The 22,479-nt window shown below is 38.0% G+C and overlaps 1 protein-coding gene across 8 annotated transcripts in view; it reads right to left on the bottom strand.

Moving 5' to 3' along the window:
* RALYL (RALY RNA binding protein like) overlaps positions 1-22,479 on the bottom strand; it is a 396,410-nt gene that overhangs the window by 46,527 nt on the left and 327,404 nt on the right. For all 8 annotated transcript variants that reach the window (XM_026842123.1, XM_026842125.1, XM_026842126.1 and 5 more), the window contains one exon: positions 15,404-15,436. In XM_026842123.1, the coding sequence (XP_026697924.1) occupies positions 15,404-15,436 (33 nt within the window). The remainder of the gene's footprint in view (positions 1-15,403; positions 15,437-22,479) is intronic.

Genomic DNA, 22,479 nt, shown 5'->3' with positions numbered 1-22,479 from the left:
GAAAATCCAGCTAGACAATATCCACAGATTTTCCCTTATCTGGTTATCTTGTCATAGAAGGAGATCAAGTTTGTCAGGCAGGACCTGCCTTTCATAAACACATGCTGACTGAGCCTGATCATCTGGTTGTCCATTATATGACTTTTAATGGCACTTGAGATGACCTGCTCCATGACCTTCCCTGGCACCAATGTCAGACTGACAGGTCTATAGTTTCCCGGATCCTCCTTTCTGCCACTCTTGTAGATGGGTGTCACATTTGCCACCCTCCAGTCCAATGGGACCTCCCCAGTGAGCCATGATTTCAGGTAAATCATGGACAGCAGCTTGGCGAGCACATCTGCCAACTCCCTCAGCACCCTTGGGTGTAACCCATCCGGTCCCACAGACTTGTGTGCATCCAAGTGGTGCAGCAGGTCTCTGACCACCTCCTCTTCAACTGTGCTGGCCTCAGTCTTCTTCCCCTCCGCATCTCCCAGCTCATGAGGCTGGTGTCCAGGGAACAGCCAGTTCCACTGATAAAGACTGAGGCAAAGGAGGCGCTGAGCACTTCAGCTTTTCTTCAACCTTTGTTACCATCTTTCCCTCTGCATCCAATAAAGGAGGGAGACTTTCCCTAATCCTCCTTTTGCTGTTAAAGAATTTATAGAAACATTTTTTATTATCCTTAACAGCCGTAGCCAAGTTGAGCTCTAGCTGTGCTTTGGCTCTCCTAATGTTCTCCCTGCATAGCTTCTCTACATCTTTATAGTCTTCATGAGAGATCTGCCCCCTCTGCCAAAGGCAATAGATTATCCTTTTGTTCTTGAGATCCAGCCAAAGGTCCCTGTTTAGCCAGGCCGGTCTCCTTCCCTACCTGCTCATTTTCTGGCACACGGGAACAGCCTGCTCCTGTGCCGTTAAGACTTTTCTCTTGAAGTATGTCCAGACTTCCTGGACTCCCGTATCCTTCAGGGCAGCCTCCCAAGGGATTTTGTTAATCAGTCTTTTGAACAGGTCAGAGTTTGCCCTCTGAAAGTCCAAGGTGGCAGTTAGTAAAGATGCCTCTGTTTCTCCAAGGATCAAAAACTCAGTCATCTCATGGTCACTGCACCCTGGATGGCCTCCAACCTTTACTTCCTCCACAAGCTCTTTCCTGTTCACAAGAAGCAGGTCCAGCAGGGCAAAAGCAGGTCCAGGAGCACCTGTACTCCTCCTGTACTTGTGAAGCAGAGGATAGCAAAGACATCAAGATCAATATCCAGACTCTGGTGATCAGTTGGACTGGGAGCTGTTTATAGCAGCCAGACGGGAACAACTGATGCTGTGATTTCAAGGCAAAACTTAGCCCCAACAATTTTCTGTACAGCTAAGTGCTAAGTATAAAAATTACTCCTAATAAAAACTACTTACTGTGGCTGCAGGGACAGTCAATACTTAACACTGTTAGCTTGATACTTCTTAGAAATAAAATAATAGCTTTTGTATGTAAAGAAACCTGAGTAAATCTACTTAATGCCTCCTGACCTTTCTTCTCCTCCTGTTAAACTATTTATCTGTCACTGAAAGTAATCTCCAATCACTTAAGTTTCCCATGGGAACATTTTGTAGTAATGTAGTGAAAGAGCTTTCCAGTGGCCTAACCAGTGGCTTAACCATTTCCCAAAGTGTCCTTTATTTGTACAGAGTGATTGTGAAATTCTTGATGTCTATACAGTATATTTTTTCCTTAGTACAAAAATGAGTCCTGCTTTAAAAATGTATTTTGAATTCAGTGTAATCAAGGTAGTACTGTCAAACCATACACATGTGATTGATTATCCAATTTATTAGTAATACTGTATACATTGCAGGAGTGTCATTTAACTTGGTTTGACAAGCACAGAAGATTGTCATTGACAGGTGTAGGCATAAGTGATGGGTTTAGGCTTTAAAGTGTTTCTCCAGCATTTCACTGAACAGCAGATTGATAAATTAAAGTCACAGTGGTAGCACTGGAGCTGAAAGATTAACCACTTAAGATTGCAAAAACAGATCTCTGAAAACTTTATGTACTCATCAGAGAAGCAGTCTTAGAAGCAGTGAATGAAACAGAAAAGCACAATTCACAAAAGATTAATCAATTACGATGTGACATTGTCAGAGTTTACGTAAAAAAATCTAGAAAATTGCAACACATGATTTACTTTCTCCTTTTCAAACTGTCAGAATGCTTAAATTAAATTTATTTCTATTCTCATTTACACACTTTACTGGTGTAATTTAATTATTTTGGATTGAGCAACTCAAGGTTTAAACCAGCAAAATGAAGACTTGAAAGAAATCGTAACTATCAGTGTCCTGAGTATGGCTTGTGAATACAAGACATACTGCTTGTTTTTCCAAGAGTGCACTTTGCAAGTGAAGTTACAATATAAATGGAAATATGAGATACTGTGAATCTAAGAAAGCATTCTTGTACTCCTGACCTATTTTGCAATAATTTCCAGGGTAAATGGATATTGAAAGTGCATCTGATGCAAAGGAAATTCTTCAATAACTGAGCACAGGACTAGACTCAATTCCAGTCTGGTCAGAGATGAGTGGAAGGGGAGCTGTGCATCACACAACCAGTTGTATATGCTCCAGACCAGTGTTAACTATGCTGACTACACCTTTCTCGGTTTTCGACAGATCTCTGCCTCCTAATACTTCAGTGCTCCGTAAGGGCCTGTATGTGTTCACTTTCTGTATACACAGTGAAGAAAATGATTTTTTTTTTCTGCAAGAGAATAAAAAGTAACAAAAAAAAGGGATACCTAAAATATCAATGGGAAGGCCTTTTGATTTACAGAATGGTATTCAGATGTCACCACCTGAACTACCTCAGTGAAAATCCAGAATAAAGCGGATTTCTCCATTATATTCGTTCTCATAAAGGAAAAAGTATTTTTGACCCAGATGACTCATCTGAGTATAGTATGTGGCAAAACAGCCTGGTGACCTTTCATGGCATTGGTATTGCAGTATTGCACAATTTTGGACATATGGTAGAGCTACTGATTACCTGTCACACAGATATGATGCAAATATGAATCATCTAGCTGAAAACTTTCTACATATATTTTCTAATTTGCAAAGAAGCATTGTTTGACACTTATCAAAAGACCTTCTGCCCCTTAGGGAACCCCCATGCTGGTTTCTTTTGCCTGCTCTAGTGTCTCAGTCAAATTACAAGACCGGTTCCTTGGCCTCTGCAACTTGCTTAGACACATTTTCTGATCTGTAAGAACTGAGGTTCTGTGCCTGTCTTTTCTGGGGAATGTCTTTTTTATTTTGGGAGGGATCTTTCTCAAATTTCCTCTTATGGTTGTGCTCCTGCCTTCCTGGGCAGGTAAGACAGTGCTGTATGGGTACTCCCCTGCTTCACTCTTCCTGGTACATTTCTTTATGGTTTCTTCCACTCTCTGAGGGCTTACTCCACTCTCCGGTTCACTGTCAGGGCACCCAACAATACAGGGTATTATTCACTTTCTCTCTTCCTCATTCAAGATTTTTTTGATGAGCATATCCAATACAGAGTTTGATCAGGTTACATATTTGGCTTCAGGTTTAAATTGTTTATCCCAACTCTAAGCTTCTTAAAATACAGTAATCACCTTCTGTAAATCACATGTAACCTCTGTCAAACATTTTGGTAGAATAACTGATGTTAACTTAATAGCTCACAGTCTGACTGTTACATAGAAAAAAAAGAAAAAAATTTGGCGAGTTAATTATGTAATTTATGTGATTTTCTCATCATCTTCTCCCTTGTAGTCCCTGATGTTTCAGGACCTCTTCTGGAGACTCCTTCATATCACTGCATTAAGCTCCAAGGAAACAGTTTCACAGATTCACAGTTTGAAAACTTTCTTCCAGCAGGTGGGCAAGTTTCATTAGCCTATTGCTATTGTCTGTTCAGAACATAGCACTAATATCTGTGCAAAAGATTGGCTGTAACAGTAGAACTGAAAATATTTCTTATCCTGAAAATATTTCTTATCCTGCTTAGGCACATATTTACAAATGTTTCTTTAGTCTTATGAACCCTGGAAAAATGATTCTATGTATATAAATATTAAATATTAATACATTCAGACTCTCATTTAGAAAGACATTCATCACTTATCTAAGATATAGTAACTATCATAGTTCTTAGACAATGATCTGTATATCAATTTTTCGCTTTCTTGCAGAATAATTTCATAACATTTTAGATATGAAGAAAGTGACTGTGCAAAAGAGGTCTTAGAGATCTTTATGCTTCCATTATTTCTATTTTCTGTAACATGTGTCCCTAGATCATGTGGTCACAGTCCCTGTCAGATCAGGGCTTTGCTTGTACTGGTATGCATCAGGGTAGTAAACATTTACAGAAAGCTTCATTTCAAGTGTTTTATCACTGTGGGAAATGCGCATTAGAATTTAACAATACAGACACATCTTAGACTAAATTTAGTTTTGTAGAGTCTATTGAATTAAGCTACCATAACAATTTAGTGCTGAGAATTGCCTCCAGCATCTCTTCCCAAACCACAGGAGTCTGTGAAGGAATTAAAACTGTTAGTCTCTCTCTCTCCTTCCCCCTCCCTTACCTTATTTCTTAACTCCCCTCACAGTTTTTGCCTTCTCCCAGCAAAACTGCATTACCATTACTCACCCTTGTATGACTTAGATGACTGGAATGTTATTTTTCTGTGAATGCTCTACACACTAAGACAGTTTTATAGCCTATAAAGTATCAGTCAGAACATGAAATACACCTAACTTGTGACACCAAGACAAGGTCTGCTTGAAACTAAATTGTATTTGATTCCAGATTTGAAGTATAATCATGATTAATATGTGTGTGTGTGTGTGTGTGTGTGTGTGTGTGTGTATGTGAATAAAAAGATTAGTTTTGCAAGGAAGCAAAGCCTTATTCAATATCTCCCAGGTTCCTACACCTCTACTAAAGAAATGTGAACATTTTGGCATAATTCTGCTATATAAGCCACACTAACGACCCTCAGTTTTGCTTCACTAACTTCACTGTCTCAGAAGATGTAGCTTCCATTTCCATCCCACCATCATCTTGTACACCAAAAAAGGGTAGATCTGCAGGATGAATTACATTACTTGAGAAATGCTTGTTTTCCTTCTTGGTGTATTGCTCCCGTTTTCTGTGAAGGTGTTTGCTATTATCAGGTAGTCAACAAATAACTCATAGGAAAAACTGGTAAAAAGTTGGTAATTTTTCATTTTGTCTGGTTTTGTTCACAGTGTGCCTGGAAGCCTACTTGTAGTTTCTACCCCTTGATTCAGATGGCAAGAGAATAAACAAGGCCCTAAATAGTAGTTATGCTATACTGGCCATAACTAGTCCAGTTTTGGGCACCTCAATACAAGAGAGATATCAAGGTGCTGGAGCGAGTGCAGAGGAGGGCAACGAAGCTGGTGAAGGGCCTGGAGATCAAATCCTATGAGGAGCGATTGAAGGAGCTGGGACTGTTCAGTTTGAGGAGGAGAAGGCTGAGGGGAGACCTCATCACTCTCTACAGCTACCTGAAAGGACATTGTAGAGAGGTTGGTGCTGGTGTCTTCTCACAGGTGATTAGTGACAGAACAAGTGGGAATGGCTTTAAACTCCAACAGGGGAGGTTTAGGCTGTCCAGGGAGGTGGTGGAGTCACCATCCCTGGTTGTATTTAAGGGTCGTTTAGATGAGATGTTGGGGGATATGGTGTAGGGGAGAACTTTGTAGAGTGGGGCTGATGGTTGGACTCGATGATCCTAAGGGTATTTTCCAACCTGAATGATTCTGCGATTCTAAGAGAGAGACTGGAAGAACACACCCCCTGCAATCCAGGAAGAGATCATCAGTGACCTGCTGCGTCACATAGACATGCACAAGTCTATGGGACCGGATGGGATACACCTGCAGGTGCTGAAGGAGCTGGCTGGGGTGCTCGCCAAGCTGCTTTCCATCATTTACCAGCAGTCCTGGCTGACAAGGGAGGTCCCGACAGACTGGAAATTGGCCAATGTGACGCCCATATATAAGAAGGGTCGGAATGATGATCCAGGAAATTACAGGCCTGTCAGCTTGACGTTGGTGCCCAGGAAGCTGATGGAGCAGCTCATCCTGAGTACCATCACACAACACATGTGGGACAATGAGATGATCAGGCCCAGTGAGCAGGACTTATGAAAGGCAGGTTCTTCTTGACAAACCTGATCTCCTTCTAGGACAGGGCGACGTGCTTATTGGATGAGGGAAAGGCTGTGGATGTTGTTTACCTTGACTTTAGCAAGGCCTTTGACACCGTTTCCCACAGCATTCTCCTGGTGAAACTGGCTGCTTGTGGCTTGGATGGGCACATGCTTTGCTGGGTAAAAAACTGTCTGGATGGCCGGGCCCAAAGAGTTGTGGTGAATGGAGTTAAATCCAGTTGGCGGCCGGTCACGAGTGGTGTCCCCCAGGGCTTGGTTTTGGGGCCACTCCTGTTTAACATCTTTATTGATGATCTAGACGAAAGGATCGAGTGCACCCTCAGTCAGTTTGCAGATGACACCCAGTTGGGTGGGAGTGTTGATCTGCTCGAGGGTAGGGAGGCTCTGCAGAGAGACCTGGACAGGCTGGAGCCATGGGCTGAGCCCAACTGGAGGAGTTTCAATCAGGCCAAATGCCGGGGGCTGCCCTTGGGCCACAACAACCCCCAGCAGCGCTACAGGCTTGGGGAGGAGTGGCTGGAGAGCTGCCAGTCAGAGAGGGATCTGGGGGGGGTGTGTGTGATTGACAGCCAGCTGAACAGGAGCCAGCAGTGTGCCCAGGGGGCCAAGAAGGCCAATGGCATCCTGGCTTGTGTCAGCAATAGCGTGGCCAGCAGGGACAGGGAAGGGATCTGATCCCTGTACTCGGCAATGGTGAGGCCGCCCCTCGATTCCTGCGTTCAGTTTTGGGCCCCTCACTACAAAAAGGACATTGAATGACTCGAGCGTGTCCAGAGAAGGGCAACGGAGCTGGTGCAGGGTCTGGAGCACAGGTCGTACGGGGAGCGGCTGAGGGAACTGGGGGTGTTTAGTCTGGAGAAGAGGAGGCTGGGGGGAGACCTCATCGCTCTCTACAGCTCCCTGAAAGGAGGTTGCAGAGAGCTGGGGATGAGCCTCTTTAACCAAGTAATAAGCAATAGGACAAGACATAATGGTCTCAAGTTGCACCAGGGAAGGTTGAGACTAGATGTCAGGAAGCATTCCTTTACAGAAGGGGTTAAATTAAACAAATGTTTTAGCATTAGCTACAGAGTCATTACCATAGCAATATAAACTGTCAGTTGCTGGTCATGCATGACAGACCCACTCTGATATTTCTACTTCACATTTAAAGCATATCTCTACTTTTAATTATACTCTAATATGTGGTTATGAAGGAATTCTTCTTATTGAACAAAACTGGTCCTCACATGAATTCAGAACCAAAGCTGAAGACTTTACAAATTAAAGTAACTGAATCACAGTAATTAAACTGTTAGTGATAAAACTCAACATACTATTGGCAAGACAATTCCTATTTGGTTTCATGTACATCATCAGCAAAATTGTTACAACCTCTATATCTGTGGGTTCAACCCCATGGGAGTGTGTATGGGTGGTGTTGACAAAGATGCACTTTGACTTGCAGAATGATAAGAACTATAAGAACCCAGCTTGAACCTGATATTAAAAAAATCCCCAAACTCAAGGGATAACTGCAGAGTGCTTTTGAACTGCAGTTCATAATTAGAACCAAGGCAAAAAAACCCACACCAAACCAAACCAAACCCAGATGAAATCATGACTCTCCTCTTTTAAATCAACATCAGTTTGGGCCAAACAGAAGCTATTGAATATGATGCTAAATACTCTTGACACAGACTTGCTCTTTTCAAATTAACGTGTGTAAAGGCATTATACCAATGTAGTTGAAAAGTGGTTTGCAGATTAGGTCAGATCTCAGATTAAGCTAAATTTGTAGAAAACAAGCTATGATGTGCCCCTTTCTGCACTGCCTCCTCTCTTAAACTTCACACCCTGGGACAGGCTATTCTTCTGATTTCAGAGAGGGAAGTCAGAAAGTATCACTGTAAATGCCACATGTCCATGAGCTAATGTGGCTTCCCTGCCTATTTGTAGAAAATCTCTTTATGAAGGAGATGCAAATTATGTTACTGCAGAAGGGTGTGAAACAAACTTTCAAGTAAAAGCTAGCATAGCAGTACTGGCTGCCTTTCCGTGGTTTGGTCTGTTAAAAATATATTTCTCTTTGCAGCCCCACCTTTCTCTTAGCACAAGTGCAATAACATGGTAGGTAAATGGATTGGTCTCAGATTTCACTCGCGAGTGAAAAAGATTAAGCTGATTTCAAAGGTGGAATCAGAGGGAGCAGCCATCAGATCCACTCCAAACATTTGTATAAGACCTAGCGTGCTAAGAATTTAAGAAGGGTTTCTACTGTTATTATCGTACAAAAGTCATGAGATCAACAGAGCAATGAGCAAGGGGGAAATACATACGGACTGGTTTGAACAGAATGACAGGGAATTTGAATTAAAATAATATAATACTTAAAAATTATTATATTTTTCAAAATATTTAACAATGAGAAGATGTAGAATTAAAACTTATTTGTAATGATCTGGAGTCCTGTGAAAATGAAGTCTTTCGTATGGCCACAGACATACAAAAGATGAAAAACTGTCTGAATTTTCAGACGTGTAGGGAGCTAGGTCTCATGAAATGGTTTCACATACCTGTTAGCCTGCTAAGGTAAACTGTGCATATTCACAGAAGCCCATAGAGAGTGGTGGTCAAGATGTTATGTTCATATCTCAGAAATAGGAATATTGTGCTAACACAGACTTCTCCAAACACTTTCTATAACTCCTGGATCAGTAACTATACTGTTTGGGCAAAACCCAGTGAGTTTGAAGTAAGTAGTATTGTTCCATAATGAGGTTACATACCCAGCCAATATTGTCCTTCCTTTCTCCCCCCATTTTCCCTTGTGAGAAAATAGCTTTTTGCTTCTTTGTATAGTCCTTTTCCCTGGACTTTCCTTTCTATTCTTATGTTCCACTATCCCTGTTTATTTCCTTTTATTTTTTTCTCTCTAAAATGTTTCAGCCTCCTGACTTTCCTACAGAAACATTTTCTTGCAGATCATTTTCCCTCCTCTAGAGAACATCCTGTCTCATACATAGGTGAGACTATAGATATTCAGGAAGTGAGGAAGTGAGGAAGTGTTCATCATAAACCCAGAACATAAATGACTTATGTATGTATTTTTTTCCTAGAATTACTAATGGAAGGGTAGAAAGAAATAACAGAGAGTAAATAAAAGGGAAAAGCAAATAGAATAACCAGAAGAGAAAAAAAGTGATCCCATGCTCTGTTGCCTTTCTCAATTATAAAGCACATTGTTACTAATGTTATTAAGGTCAGAGAGGGGAAAAAGTATTTATTAACATGTGTATTTATTTTGTTGCTAATAACAGTTAATGGAAATAAGAAAATACTTTTATTTTTTTGCCAAATGTATTAGTCTGCTTTTTATGCAATATATATTTTTTTTTCTGTGTGTGATTGTGGAAGTGGTGCAGAATTAAAAAGATCAGAAAAATAGAGGAACCATAAAATAATTATTTAGGTTGTAGATGAGTAGAGAAATCTGGGATCTTTAAACATTGAGTAATGACACAAACCCACTGACAAATGCAGGAATGTTAATGGACCAACATTATTACTACGTGGCTTTCTTCTTCAGAGAAACTGTGTCTCTTCTTCAGAGATATCTTCAAGCAAAAAAACTTTTCATAAATTTATGAAACAGTGATATTCATCCCCTGTTTCAGAGTCACATAATAATGGAAAGCAGGCAATTATAGAAAAGCTTAATCCTTGTGGGTTTTGGTAAATTATGGAAAAGATTTGTAATAGTAAGACTACTCGAAATTAAACTGTATAGATTCTCAGTGTTTTCCACATGAAGATCTTCAGCTTTCCATATGTGTTATCATCTCCCAAATCCCTCCAGTCTCTCTGGGGAATACCCTTGCAGCCTCATCGAAGAGTCCTTGCAGTCCCATGACTCTGCTTCTGGCCTCCAGGCTAAACTTCACACATAATTAAAGAGTTGGTTGTTTTAAAGGGTATTCTCTGCAAAGGCAGAAGACCTGCTGCTGGCTATCAAAGTCACAGAGCCCAAGTCATTTTAAGCATAAGAAATTAGCCGCTGCCTCTAAACAACGAGTTTAAATAATTGTCAGGTGTGCTCAGTCCTCCCATGCTTTTCATGAAAACACAGCTCCTGAATACCTGGTCTGAATGTAAATGAGAGTAGCAAGATTGTGTTCAGATTGGTCTTTTTACTGGTTTCATATTAACACTGAAAGATGCACTCAGTGTCTTCTTTTTATGATTTTCCCCTGCTGAAGGGAAATATTTTCTTAGCTATGTCCCTTCAAAAGCTGGATGGAAATAGTAGGAATAGTATCTGCTCCTTCCACTAGTGCTATCTGATAATCAGGATGGGGGACAAGTGTTATGGTATGTGTTGTACAGAGGATGACATGTGGCTACATTCTGTTTTGTGCCCTATAACATATGGTCTGTAAAAAAAACCAAACACGCAAAACCTGACTGTGAATTGAAAGAATCTGGATTTTTTGGAAATGGACTGTAATATTATCCTAACAGAGCCTGCAAGGACTAGACTTTTTAAAAAAATATCTCACTTCAGATTGGGATCCCTCAAACCAGTGTCTGAGTGCAGGATTTTCTATAGATCTTCTGAAAAATGGCCTTATGAGAAAGAAAACACTACTGGGCAAGAGGAAGAAATGTAGGTGACAAAATCCAGTTGTTAATATTTCTCAGAACAATTCTGCCAGAAGAAAATTAAGAAATTTTTCTTTTTGTATTTTGTAAGACCTTCCTAAATCTGAGCCCACCAAAATTCCTCCATCTCTTCTAGAAGTACCTGTGATTCAGAAGGTACTGTGATTAAGCTGCAATTTCAAACACATGGCTTTTCAGTATTTTCTATTTGTCATATACTTCCTAGAAACAGGACCTCGGTGAGGAATGTAGTTGTTCATAGAGATCTCTAGTCTTTTGACTGAGAATGTAGAAAAATGCAGCAATTAGTGCCAATTTTACTTGTATCTCTCTTCTTTCTCTCACTACAGACAACTATTCATCATGTAATAAACACATACAATGCACTCATTTCACTTATGTCTCTCTCTGAGCTTTCCACCTAAATTCATATTGTTTATAGCAAACCACCAATCTTGGGAAAAAAAAAAAAAAAAAGAGTGAAAAAGTCTGCAGTTTGTATTGTTTGGGTTTTTTTATTTTAATCATCTACACTAAAGAAAGAGAAATAGATTGAATCTCAGATGACAACCAGATGTATAAAACACATGCATTTTCAAAGGACATCTCACTGGAGAGCTATTGTCTGCTTATCCAAAAGTAATCCCATTCTCTACAGCTGGCAACAGATGCATCTAAATTCTCACTAACCTCAGAAAATGTCAGTTCTGTATTTTCTCTCCCTGACTCTTCTGAATTCAGCAATATGGGACATATTATTAAATGACATCTAGCAATGAAGGCAAAGATTTTTAAAAGTTTGACAAACTTATTAGTTGTGGGATTTTCTACCACTGCATGTGTTAAAATAAAAACTGGATGTTATTATGGAAGTTACATACAGTTACAGTTAGATACAAACAAGAATCAGTTCAAACCATTTCTACTGTGTGAGGCAGTTACAAAATAGCTATGGTCTCTCTTGGCCATTTAATAATATTACAGGTCTTAAAAGATGCTTCAATGTCCGTGTCTTACAAAATTACTGTAGAATTTTAGGTCTCATAGTGATGGTAATATAGCATGACAAATCTGGCTAAATTTATCAAGGGCTAAACTTTAACATTCAGATAGTTACCATAAATCAGATACCCTGAAATATCTGGGTGAATGGTTAGTAACTGGATTATCAATCTAATTATCTAGAGATAATGATAACAGTTTTGCTGAGGGGATAATTGTGCATCATAGCACAAAATGCCAAATATGGAGAGCGAGTGTGGATAATTAAAAGTTGTTGGCATTTTAAATATATTTTTTAAAAATATACATCCTTTGCCACAAACTGGGATAAACTTAATATGAGTTGGGTCTTAGGCTGTCCATTTCTCAGTACCCATTTTTTTTTTTTTTTTTCACCTCTTGACACTCCTGATCTTTCTAGGCCTGAATCTTTCAAAGAATGAAGTTAATTTGATGCATTGTCAGTAGTCTTCCCTTTGGTGGAGTTTTACCAGAACTATTGCTTCTGATGTTAGTCTTACAGACATTCTGGCTATTTGCATGACTTCTTTTTTATTCTAGCCCTACATGAACATCAATGCTACATAACATGAAGAGGAAAGAAAGCCCAGACAACTCTCTGCCTTGTTCAGGTTGAATACAGACACAAAACCTCAGAAGTGTGGAAATAACACCTGTGGGGAGAAGCATCCTGTGCCCCTACAGGCTAACACTCAACATTCAGCACTGTTAAGAGATGTTTCAGCTAAGGATTTTATTTTCACTTCCAAGAGACAAAGGGAGACAACATGTATCTCAAATTCAACTGTATTCTAGCCCAAAATCATAACACTGAATTCAGATACACTTATCTGAATAGATCAGATACTCGATGAACTTTTGCTCCTGATTGCTACCATTAGAGAGTTGCATTAAAGAGGTTACTGTTCAGTGCCAAATTATGCCTGTCTTGCACAGGGAGTAAAGGAGCATGGATTTTTCTTCTTTGCTATGCACTTTGCATAGAAAGAAGGATAAATGGAATCTCTTTTATCAAGGGAGTACAGGATCTGTTCTCTCCTTGCATTTAAGACACAAACTATAACACCAAGAGGTGGGGTCTGCTTGTTTTTTATAGGTGACTGCTTTTGGAGAAACAATGCACCATTTTAAGAACCACTTTTGCATTGTGGATCTCTCACGGGAATGCTGCAACACATAAATGAAGAGCTCAACAAAGTGTGGCAGTCTCGAGCTCTTAGGCTGCCACAGTTCATGTTCCTTTGACCACCAAAACAATTAACAATGGAAAAGCACCAGGAAGTTGTTAGTTTAAACACTGCAAAATGAAATTAGCCCCTGTGGGCAGTAGAATGAAAATGCTGCAGAAGGTAGATGAATGAAAGGCTGTTGTGCAGGACCAAGTCATCTGTTAGATAGTGTGCTGACCAACTCCGGATGCAAGAGACATGAAAGTCACATGTGTTAGTCTATTTGATGCTGAGTCAGCATTTACTCAGTAAACATTTCCTGTATTTTAAAATCCTGGTCGTTGCAACTGTCAGTCTAGGTTAAAACCTTAGATATAGGTTTTGGCACAAGAACTCATCCTTTGAATAAACGCCCCCCACCCCCCGTTACTGTGGGACTAGGTGGAGCATATCTCTGGTTTAGTAACAGGGAGGTGAATATTCGCTTGGGCCCCTCCTCAGAGCATGAAACTCTGACCTCTGTCTCAAGCCCTTCTTTGGGTGGAGGAAATACAGCAGTAAAAATAACACAGAAGTGGGGACTAATTTTTATGGTTTTGATCCTTATCATTATGAACCTATAGATTACAGGCAAACTTCTGGGAAATTGTGGGAATAAGATAAGTCTATTTGCACAAATTAAACTTCCCAAGAGTTTAGCAACAGTCATATACAATGACTGTGTGGAGGTGATTTGGATTTACACAGTGGCCACCAATCTGCTCATCGGGAAACAAACCTAAAACCAAAATATAAATATAATGGTTCCTCCCAGGTAGACACCCCAAAATATCCTAAAATCACCAGCAAAGTTCTTAGGATCATGACAAGAACTGCAAAAATAGGATTTATTATTTTGTGGCAATTACTATAATTATAATTGTTACCGCTGTCTTCTTTTTGCCTCCTGGATTTTTATACTTTTAAGTTTGCTCCTCAGCTGCAATGGCATGCAACTTCTTTTTTAATGTTAAAGTTGAGATTTTCAGGTAATCACTTCATTACAAGAGTGGAGGCCTTTAAAAACCAGCTCAGTAGTACAAGTTACAAAGTGGAGTAATGAAAGGCAGTAACAGAAGTGACTGAATCTGATAAAATAAATGAAAATAAATAAATAAATAAATAATAAAATAAATGGGCATTTCAAAGCATGCAGACCACGAGCACATCCCCCATCCCAAAACTTGACCAGAATTTTACTTATTTTTAAATAATTTTGAGTTGGTAGAAAGTAGAAATGACAAGCAAATAATTCAAAATATACTCAAACAAACCAGTTACTGTATGCTATAGAAACCAAGACATACCTCAGTCCTCCTTATGCTAGTTTGTTGAGTTTCTCTTTCAAAACTGACACTTTAACTTTAATTAGCACTTCAGAACTTGTTTTTTGATCTGCAGTTAATACAACAATTTAGAAGCTACTGATAATTACATTGTAGAATTAACCCTTAATTATCTATTTTGCATGTCATCATTTGTCTGCAGTTTATGTTCTTCATAGCATAAAATGTGGTGTGAACAAAGAAAAATGAGAATGAACAGACAGAAAGAATATACAGCTCTGAAGGAAAACAGGGACTGGGAATGTTCAGAAACTTAGGAAAGTTTAAGAAAGAATCTACAATGAAAACAGTACATGAAAAATGAACTTCAGACTCAGAAATAAAATACAGATACTTACTTTTAATATATATAATGTTTCACATTTTATAAGAGAATGGTACGTTTTTTCAGAATATGTCACATTTAAAAATATTTTTTTTAAAGATCAGTTAATAATATAAACACAGAGATCATATAACCGGTTAAGTGCCGATGAGACTATGAAGACAACAGCTGTAATATGCAAACCAGTGTAGTGATCTATAATTAGGCTAAAAAGGTGATATTTCCTATTTTATGAATTTGATTTTATTTCTGTTATTGAAGTATCACTAGTTTTAAAAGAAACTAATTTTTTTCAGGTGCTTTGACAAATGTTATAGACAGTATTTGAAATGTTTTCAGATTAGTGAAAACAAAGTAATAAACCACCAACCTTTCAAGGCAACATTTAACTCCTACATGATTTTTAGTATAAATTTTAGTCAGTGGAGTCAAAACATAAACTTCTTGGTACTTTTTAAGAAGGGAGATATCTACAGCTGCTGACTTTATTGACTAATAACAACTTTTTTCTAAGGTAAAATTTTCTTAGGTATAATAAATAACCATAATGTTGAAACAGGGTGTTTATGATCAACATAATCTCATAAATTACATTGTATGGTAGTTGATTGTATAAATATCCATGGAAATATATATATTCCTACTTACCCAACGGACAGGAAAGGCTCCTTTGATTCAAGTCTGTCAAGTGAATAACAGAAGTTTTAAATATATGTATATATTTATTGTATTTCAGAACATTTATACGGTGAATTTCAAACTCTCAGTATCACGTTTATGTGGTGACCAATACACAATTTAACAATAGAAAGGCCTGATTCATTATGTTAGGAACTTAACTTGGAAAAAATACTATTTACTTAACTGAACTTTAGTTTAGAAATCAAATATTTACGAAGCAGCCCTTTAAATTTCACAGGTTCCGGTGACTTGTGCAGATATTTACACAAAGTCTAGAGTGAACAAGTAATACTTTGTCCTTTCTTTTTCATTTTTCATGTAAAATGTTTTTTTTTTCTTTATGAGCATGTTTTAGGAAGATTTTTTTTTTTTTTTAAAAACACCTTAAAACATAAAATTTATTATGGATGTAAAAACTTCCCTGACCTGAGGGCTTCCACACCCATTTTTCTGCTTTCCAGCATCATTTATTCATATAACATGGTCACTTTATCACCATGTTATTCATATAACATGGTCACTTTATTGTGACAACTTGTGGCACATCTGCCACAATCAGCCTTGCACTGGAGTTAGATGCCACTGGATTGATAGAACCAGAATCATGCCCAGTTCTAAAATTAGTTGTTAAAAGTGTTGTTCTACAATACCCTGATGTTACTGCTGTCTCTGTAAGGAGCTGCATCAGTAACAAACTGGCAGAAGACCCTAAGTTTCCAATCAACCAGAGTAGATTTTTAAATCCTCATCTATATTATTGTATTGTATTTCTGCTCCAGTACATGCAACTGGTTGCTCTTAATTTTGAAGTGTATCCTGGCTACAATGAGTTTAATAATAACAGCTGCTTATTAGGATCATTAGCATGTGACTTTAAGGTCTTTTATAAACATATTTAAAGCAAATTTACAAGTCAATTATTTTGAGAGGTTACATGGCATGCAAATGATGGAAAAGTTCTCTTTGTGCTAATTTACATAAACTCCTGTGTTAGGAAGAACAGCAAATAAAAACCCCAGGTATTTAATGTCTCTTTGTAGCCTATGAGAAAAGTGTTTCTAACAAAGCAAAGTATGTCATATCTGGAACTGAACATTTAATTTTTGGTGAGTTCTCCCGCCTGAAACCAGTTCAGTGACACAACAAAATATCTGAGATAGAACTGTAAACAGGACTGATTGTAAAAAAAAGTACTGTAAATAATTTGTCAGTGTTTAAGAACAAACCTTTTCTGCAAGTCTTCTTTGTAGAAAAAACAAGTACATTTGCAGTTATTATTCATTTAGCAAAGGTTTTGTCCAAAAAACTCACAAACCAATAGATCAGTTCAGTTACTGCCACCTATCCAGAAGGGCATTTACAAAAGATGAACCTGTCACTGTTCTTTTGAAAGGATTATATGGTTGTCTTTTATTGAAAAAAAAACTGTATGTAATCTTGAAAAGTATTTACTACTTCTTTTCTAGAATCATTAGTGGAATTAACTCAGGAGCCTGTCTCCATTTACAGTGCCATCTTCCAATGTACTTTAAACCCAATTTCCTGGGGTTAGATTTCCAGCAATGATAAGGACAACTTGCATAAGGTTTGAGGAGACACCAAAACATAGTAATTTTTCTGTTGTCCTCATGGCTATACCTCACCTTGCCATTTCTCTCTGGGGTTGTGAACTCCATGGAAGTAAAAGAGTAGAAGGGATCACTGATAGCCCTGTATGTACCTGGCAGTGCAGTGAAAGCCCAAAGCTGGGTATCCCCACTCTCAGGGGCACTACAGGGCAGTCCCAGTCATAAATGCTTTCCCTCCTAGACTGCCATGGCAAACACCAAAATCTAATAGCACAAAGAAAATGTTTAGCTCGTCATCCTCTGTGCTTAGGCAGTGCTGCCAGAGAGCAATAAAGTGAGGGAACCCTTCATGTGCAGGTTGCATCTTTCTCCCACAGACTCTGTGCAGTCACCATGACAGCTTCATGGACCAGCTTTTCCTGCTGTGGATGACACCATTACAGGAAAATATCTGCATCATCTTTGCAGCTTCTCTCTGGTGTATGAGGAACAGTCTAACTAGTGTTATGGTTTTGTTTCTCATTTTTCTGCTTAAAGAGATGAATCAGACCTGGGAAGTACCCAGTGTTTGGCTCAAGAGATTAACTATAAACAAAATAAGCAATGATTGAAAGCCTCAGAACATATTTACATACTTCATAATACAGAAGTATTTTAATGAAGAGAGACCTCGCACTATCCTAATGGAAGATATTCTGGTGGATTTTACTTGCAAATGAAAAGTGTGTGATAGAATGCCCTGTGGACAAAATACTGCGATTAAAAACTCTTTGAAATCCATTCTCAAGATGGAATTCAATTTGATTTAAATAGTGATGCCCTAGGTTTGACCTCTCTGTAGTATTTGACTAAATAGTTTTGGATAATTTGCTGCATTACTTTAAATTAGTTCAAGTGTTCCTCATAATAAAGGAATACAATTATCTGTTGGCCTTTTATTTAAATTGGTATTTCAGTATATGGCAAATTAATATAAAGGTTTTAAAACTGCAACACCATATAAAATAACATCCTATGTCATCTTGACATTTTTCAATATATATTAGAGATTTTTTTTATAGATTTTTCTTTTCTAGCCTGTAGTACGCCAAATTTTCCAGAGCTTTGAGGAGGTCTTGCATAATTAAATATGCTATCTCAAAAAGAGTAATCCTGATAAACTGTAAGAAGTGCTATCATACACTTTCAAGAAAAATATTAAACTGGAAATTTTAGTTTTTGCAAAAATATATCAAGCATGCAAGAAAGGTTGGACAGTAAACAGAGAAGTTAAAGTTTTAATTATTTAGGAATAGTAATGAAGCTGGAGTGATTAGGAGTTTTCTTTCTTTCCTGAAACCATTTTCCCATCAGAAAATTTCAGTATGTCAAAATGTCAAGGCAATATATCACTTTGAGAGGAGGGAGGCAGGTTAATCAATAGGATAACTGGGACATGGCAGGCTGAGGCTGTGTTTCCCTTTGATTCTGAGCTAAGGTTCTCTTAAAGATCTGGTTTTCTTATCTAGATGTAATGGATAAGTTTTTGCAGGAGGAAAAAGGATTTTTATACTATGTAAATTGCTCAGTTAAATTAAGTCCCTGTAAACCAAACAGGCGTAGGCAATCAATTTATATCCATTGACATGCTACAGTACTGTTACAATCTGTGTTTAAAGTAAGGACCTTAGAAATTTCCCATTTAGTATTTTACCCCTTGCAACCTGTCTTGGACAGTTATTTTACAAGATCTGATTAACATAATTGTGTATTTCATGATTTTCTTTGTTGCTAAGCTTACTTATATTAATGCCAATTATCTAAATCCCATCTTTGACATGGACTGAACATGTAGATGGACAAATTTTTCAAGGTTTGCAGACAAACATAGAAGAAAACGTGACTAGACTAAGGGCATGTGTATTCCTCTTTGACTTGTAAACAAATCATTTAAGGACAGGAAGATCCCAAAGTAAAAACTCCACTTTGTTGCATAATTGTCCTGTTTAGATTACAAACAAGATGGCTTTTTATATCTGAGGCCTGACCTGAGATACATAAATCAGTATCATTTCTTGTTAAGGAATCCTCAACTGTCCTTCACAAAACCTATTTACAGGACAAAGTGGATAAGATACCAAACAATATCAACACTGTACACAAGCAAACGGATTTTAGCCAAGCATTCTTCAAGGTAGCTCATTATTAATCAACATATTCTTCCTTATAGTGACCATATAATGTCATCTCTAAGGAGTTAGTAAGAAAAACATGTGGAGTTTAAGGCATTTGTTAGGGTTCTTATTCTGGCTTTTTCATATAATAAAACCTCTACCCTGAATCAGGGAAAGTGATGGTCAGGAACCAAAACTTTTTTTAGATGAGTCACCATTTGGGGTTATCATCTTCAAATTAGAATTCCCAAGGAGGATAACCTGAGTGTGTTGCTGACATCGTGCATTTTGACAATAAAACTAATGAATAGTAACTGCAGTTTCGGGGGCGATTAGATGGTTTAATACCTCTGACAGGAATACAAAGGATTCAAGCTTTTCTTTCAAGCCATGTAGGAAAGACAGGCCAACTGAAATGCGTTTTGGACTTCAGTCGCTTGATGAATTGGCTCTATAGTGTTAATGTATATATATTTTGTATGACTGATGTGACTGCCTTATTTACCTGTCTATCTCTTCGCTCTGCACAGCTCAAAGTTTTAACAAAAATATGTGAAGACAAAGAATATACAGATCTATGGCTCACCCTGTTGTCAATGAATTTAATTTTAAAATTATAACCAAGGACAACTCAAGGGACCTTTCAAAACAAACTGAGGCAGTTTTCCATTCACAGTAATCAACCAGGGTTGCATTTTCTCTGCATGTTGGCTTCATGGTTTGAAGTCAACAGTCATTAGTAATGAGAAAACATCTTCCCTGAGAAATTTTTAAGCAGTATTGCTCATATTTTGTCCACTAATTCCTTTCGTTTTCAAAGCATGTGCATTCTAACTTTTTGTAACTCTCAATATTCATAAACAATGCAAGTAGGCCTAATAAAAACATCTCTTGATTCAGAGAAGAAATATTATTTATTGAAACTTCCACTATGTATTGAGACTGAAATGGCCATTGCTGGTGTATGCTAGGTAATCCATGCTTCCTTCCTTCCTTCCTTCCTTCCTTCCTTCCTTCCTTCCTTCCTTCCTTCCTTCCTTCCTTCCTTCCTTCCTGCCTCCCTCCCTCCCTTCCTTCCTTCCTTCCTCCCTCCCTCCCTCCCTCCCTCCCTTCCTTCCTTCCTTCCTTCCTTCCTTCCTTCCTTCCTTCCTTCCTTCCTTCCTTCCTTCCTTCCTGCCTCCCTCCCTCCCTCCCCTCCTTGCCATTTATAATGATTTCTGCAACGTAAAGTAATTTCAATCCCAGGCATTTTTTCTGGACATCAGTAACTGTTAGAATTAGGGAAGAAGCTTATTCTGTCTTCTGAAACGTCCATAAATATCATTATAAACATTGGTAAGTTCTATTAAGAAACACTGTTATATTCTGGAATAAAAAAATGTTAGACAAACTGTATAGAAGATATAACCTGTCAGAAGTGTTTCAGAAGCAGAAGGTATGGAGAAATAATTTACAGCTTTATGTCAACTTTAACAATTGTTCTTAAAGAATTTAATACATTACACTTCTAGATGCTGGGTGACACTGCAGTTGGTGACTCTGGTGAGAAAAACAACACAAACTGTATTGTTTTCATGACTATTGTGTAATATCAAATACTGTATTAATATGAAAATGTAAGAATGCCCTGGGAAGTTCTATTCCACAGAGCTAAATGCTTCCCTTTTTTATTGAAATATAAAAATTCTAGTAAAAACTAAAATACATCCCTCAAACCATGGATGAAATCTAAAGTACTGCAAACTCAAAATGTCATTTCTCAGTGCAAACTTACTCCTTTGACATGATAACTGACTTAGTGCATAGAAGAAGAGATGGATAATAGGTAAGACTTAGCCTGATTTTTAAAGCTTTTGATATTGCCTTACATAGGAGTCTCATATTCAAGCTGGGAAAATATGAACTAATTCCCTTAATTTAAATACACTTTAAACCAAAAAAACCCAACATGACCATGTACAAAGATTTATGTCAATGGGAAAGATGGGCACATTAAATACTAGGTACACTCAATGCTATGTTTTGTTCAGTTTTGGTTTGCCTAAATGATTTGAACATCAAAATAGAGACTATGCATGTAAAATAGATGAGAAAAAGTTGGTTTTCAAACAATTCAATCTGAATTTTTTTTGATAAATTGGAGAAATAGTCTGGAATCAGTGTAATGAAATTTAAAAAATAAAAGTCTAAGAATTTGAGAACAAGAACTAATATATATATATATATATATATATATATGGAATTGAGGACAACTGGCTGCGTGTTGCAAAAAGACGTTTCAAAATAGCAAGAACTGAGTAACAGGATACTGTTTAGTGTGGGGACATACTAAAACATCTCTCCTCAGAGCTCGTGAATCCCTCTGTAGCTGCACTGTGCCAGCTTTGGCCGCAATATTTTATACCGTGGTAAGGGTAGACAGAGAGAATCAAAAAGAGAGCAATTAAGACTTTAAAAGATGAGAGGGAACTTTAGAGTGGTGGAAATGCCATATCAAGTAGAGGCTATTAGGTCCCCCATGTATCCTTTGTGAAATAGGAAGTTTAGCCTTGAAAATATAGGCTGGAGCTGATGCTTCCAAGTCTGGAGATTCCTGTCATTTAGATCTTTTCTGCTTCATGACAAGAAGCCTAAAATTTCTGCATATGCAGACCTTGGGAGCTATCTGTCTGCAACAGCTCACTGGAGTCACAGAATATGAGTCTGCGACAAACACCAGATGGCACAGGAGGAACCAAGTACACAGTCTACCAGACTAAATAATCATGACTGTAAGCTATTGATGCTTCACTCCTGAGAAATATTTTTTGCCATGTAATGTCTTGCAGGTTCCATCAAATTCCCATTTTGAATGAAGTCTTTAGCTTTCAGGAGCTAATCACTGCTTGCCAAGCAGGTCCTAAATCATACAGGTGCTTTCCAATATCTGTTTCAGGTTAACTTCCATTTCAGCCTATATTAATTACTGGCGTGTCCCAACATCTTGCTTGAGGCACAACTATTGTGTGAAGAACACAAGCTGATGCCAGTACGTCGTACATTACTGTAAAAACTGACGTTGCAACTCACACAGAAATACTTCAGGTTCTCCTTCATTCTACATTTTGTTTAGCTCCTCTCAGTCACTGAAGTGGCAATGAGCAGTGTTCATCAGTCAATGCATGCTTCATGTCTTCTACTCTCAGATCATAGTTAATTCAAATTTGATTAATGTTCACAATTAGAATACTTATTTACTATAACTAGATTTTACTAATTATTGAAGAATTAAATCAATAAGTAAGCTACTACACTAGTTAGTACTCTAGGGATAAACTGAGGT

The sequence above is a fragment of the Athene cunicularia genome, assembly GCF_003259725.1.
Source record: "Athene cunicularia isolate RWA chromosome 2 unlocalized genomic scaffold, athCun1 chr2_part1, whole genome shotgun sequence".
NCBI classification, from domain to species: Eukaryota; Metazoa; Chordata; class Aves; order Strigiformes; family Strigidae; genus Athene; species Athene cunicularia.
Note: the sequence above shows the minus strand (reverse complement) of the source record. Positions and strands in the feature narration are given on the sequence as shown.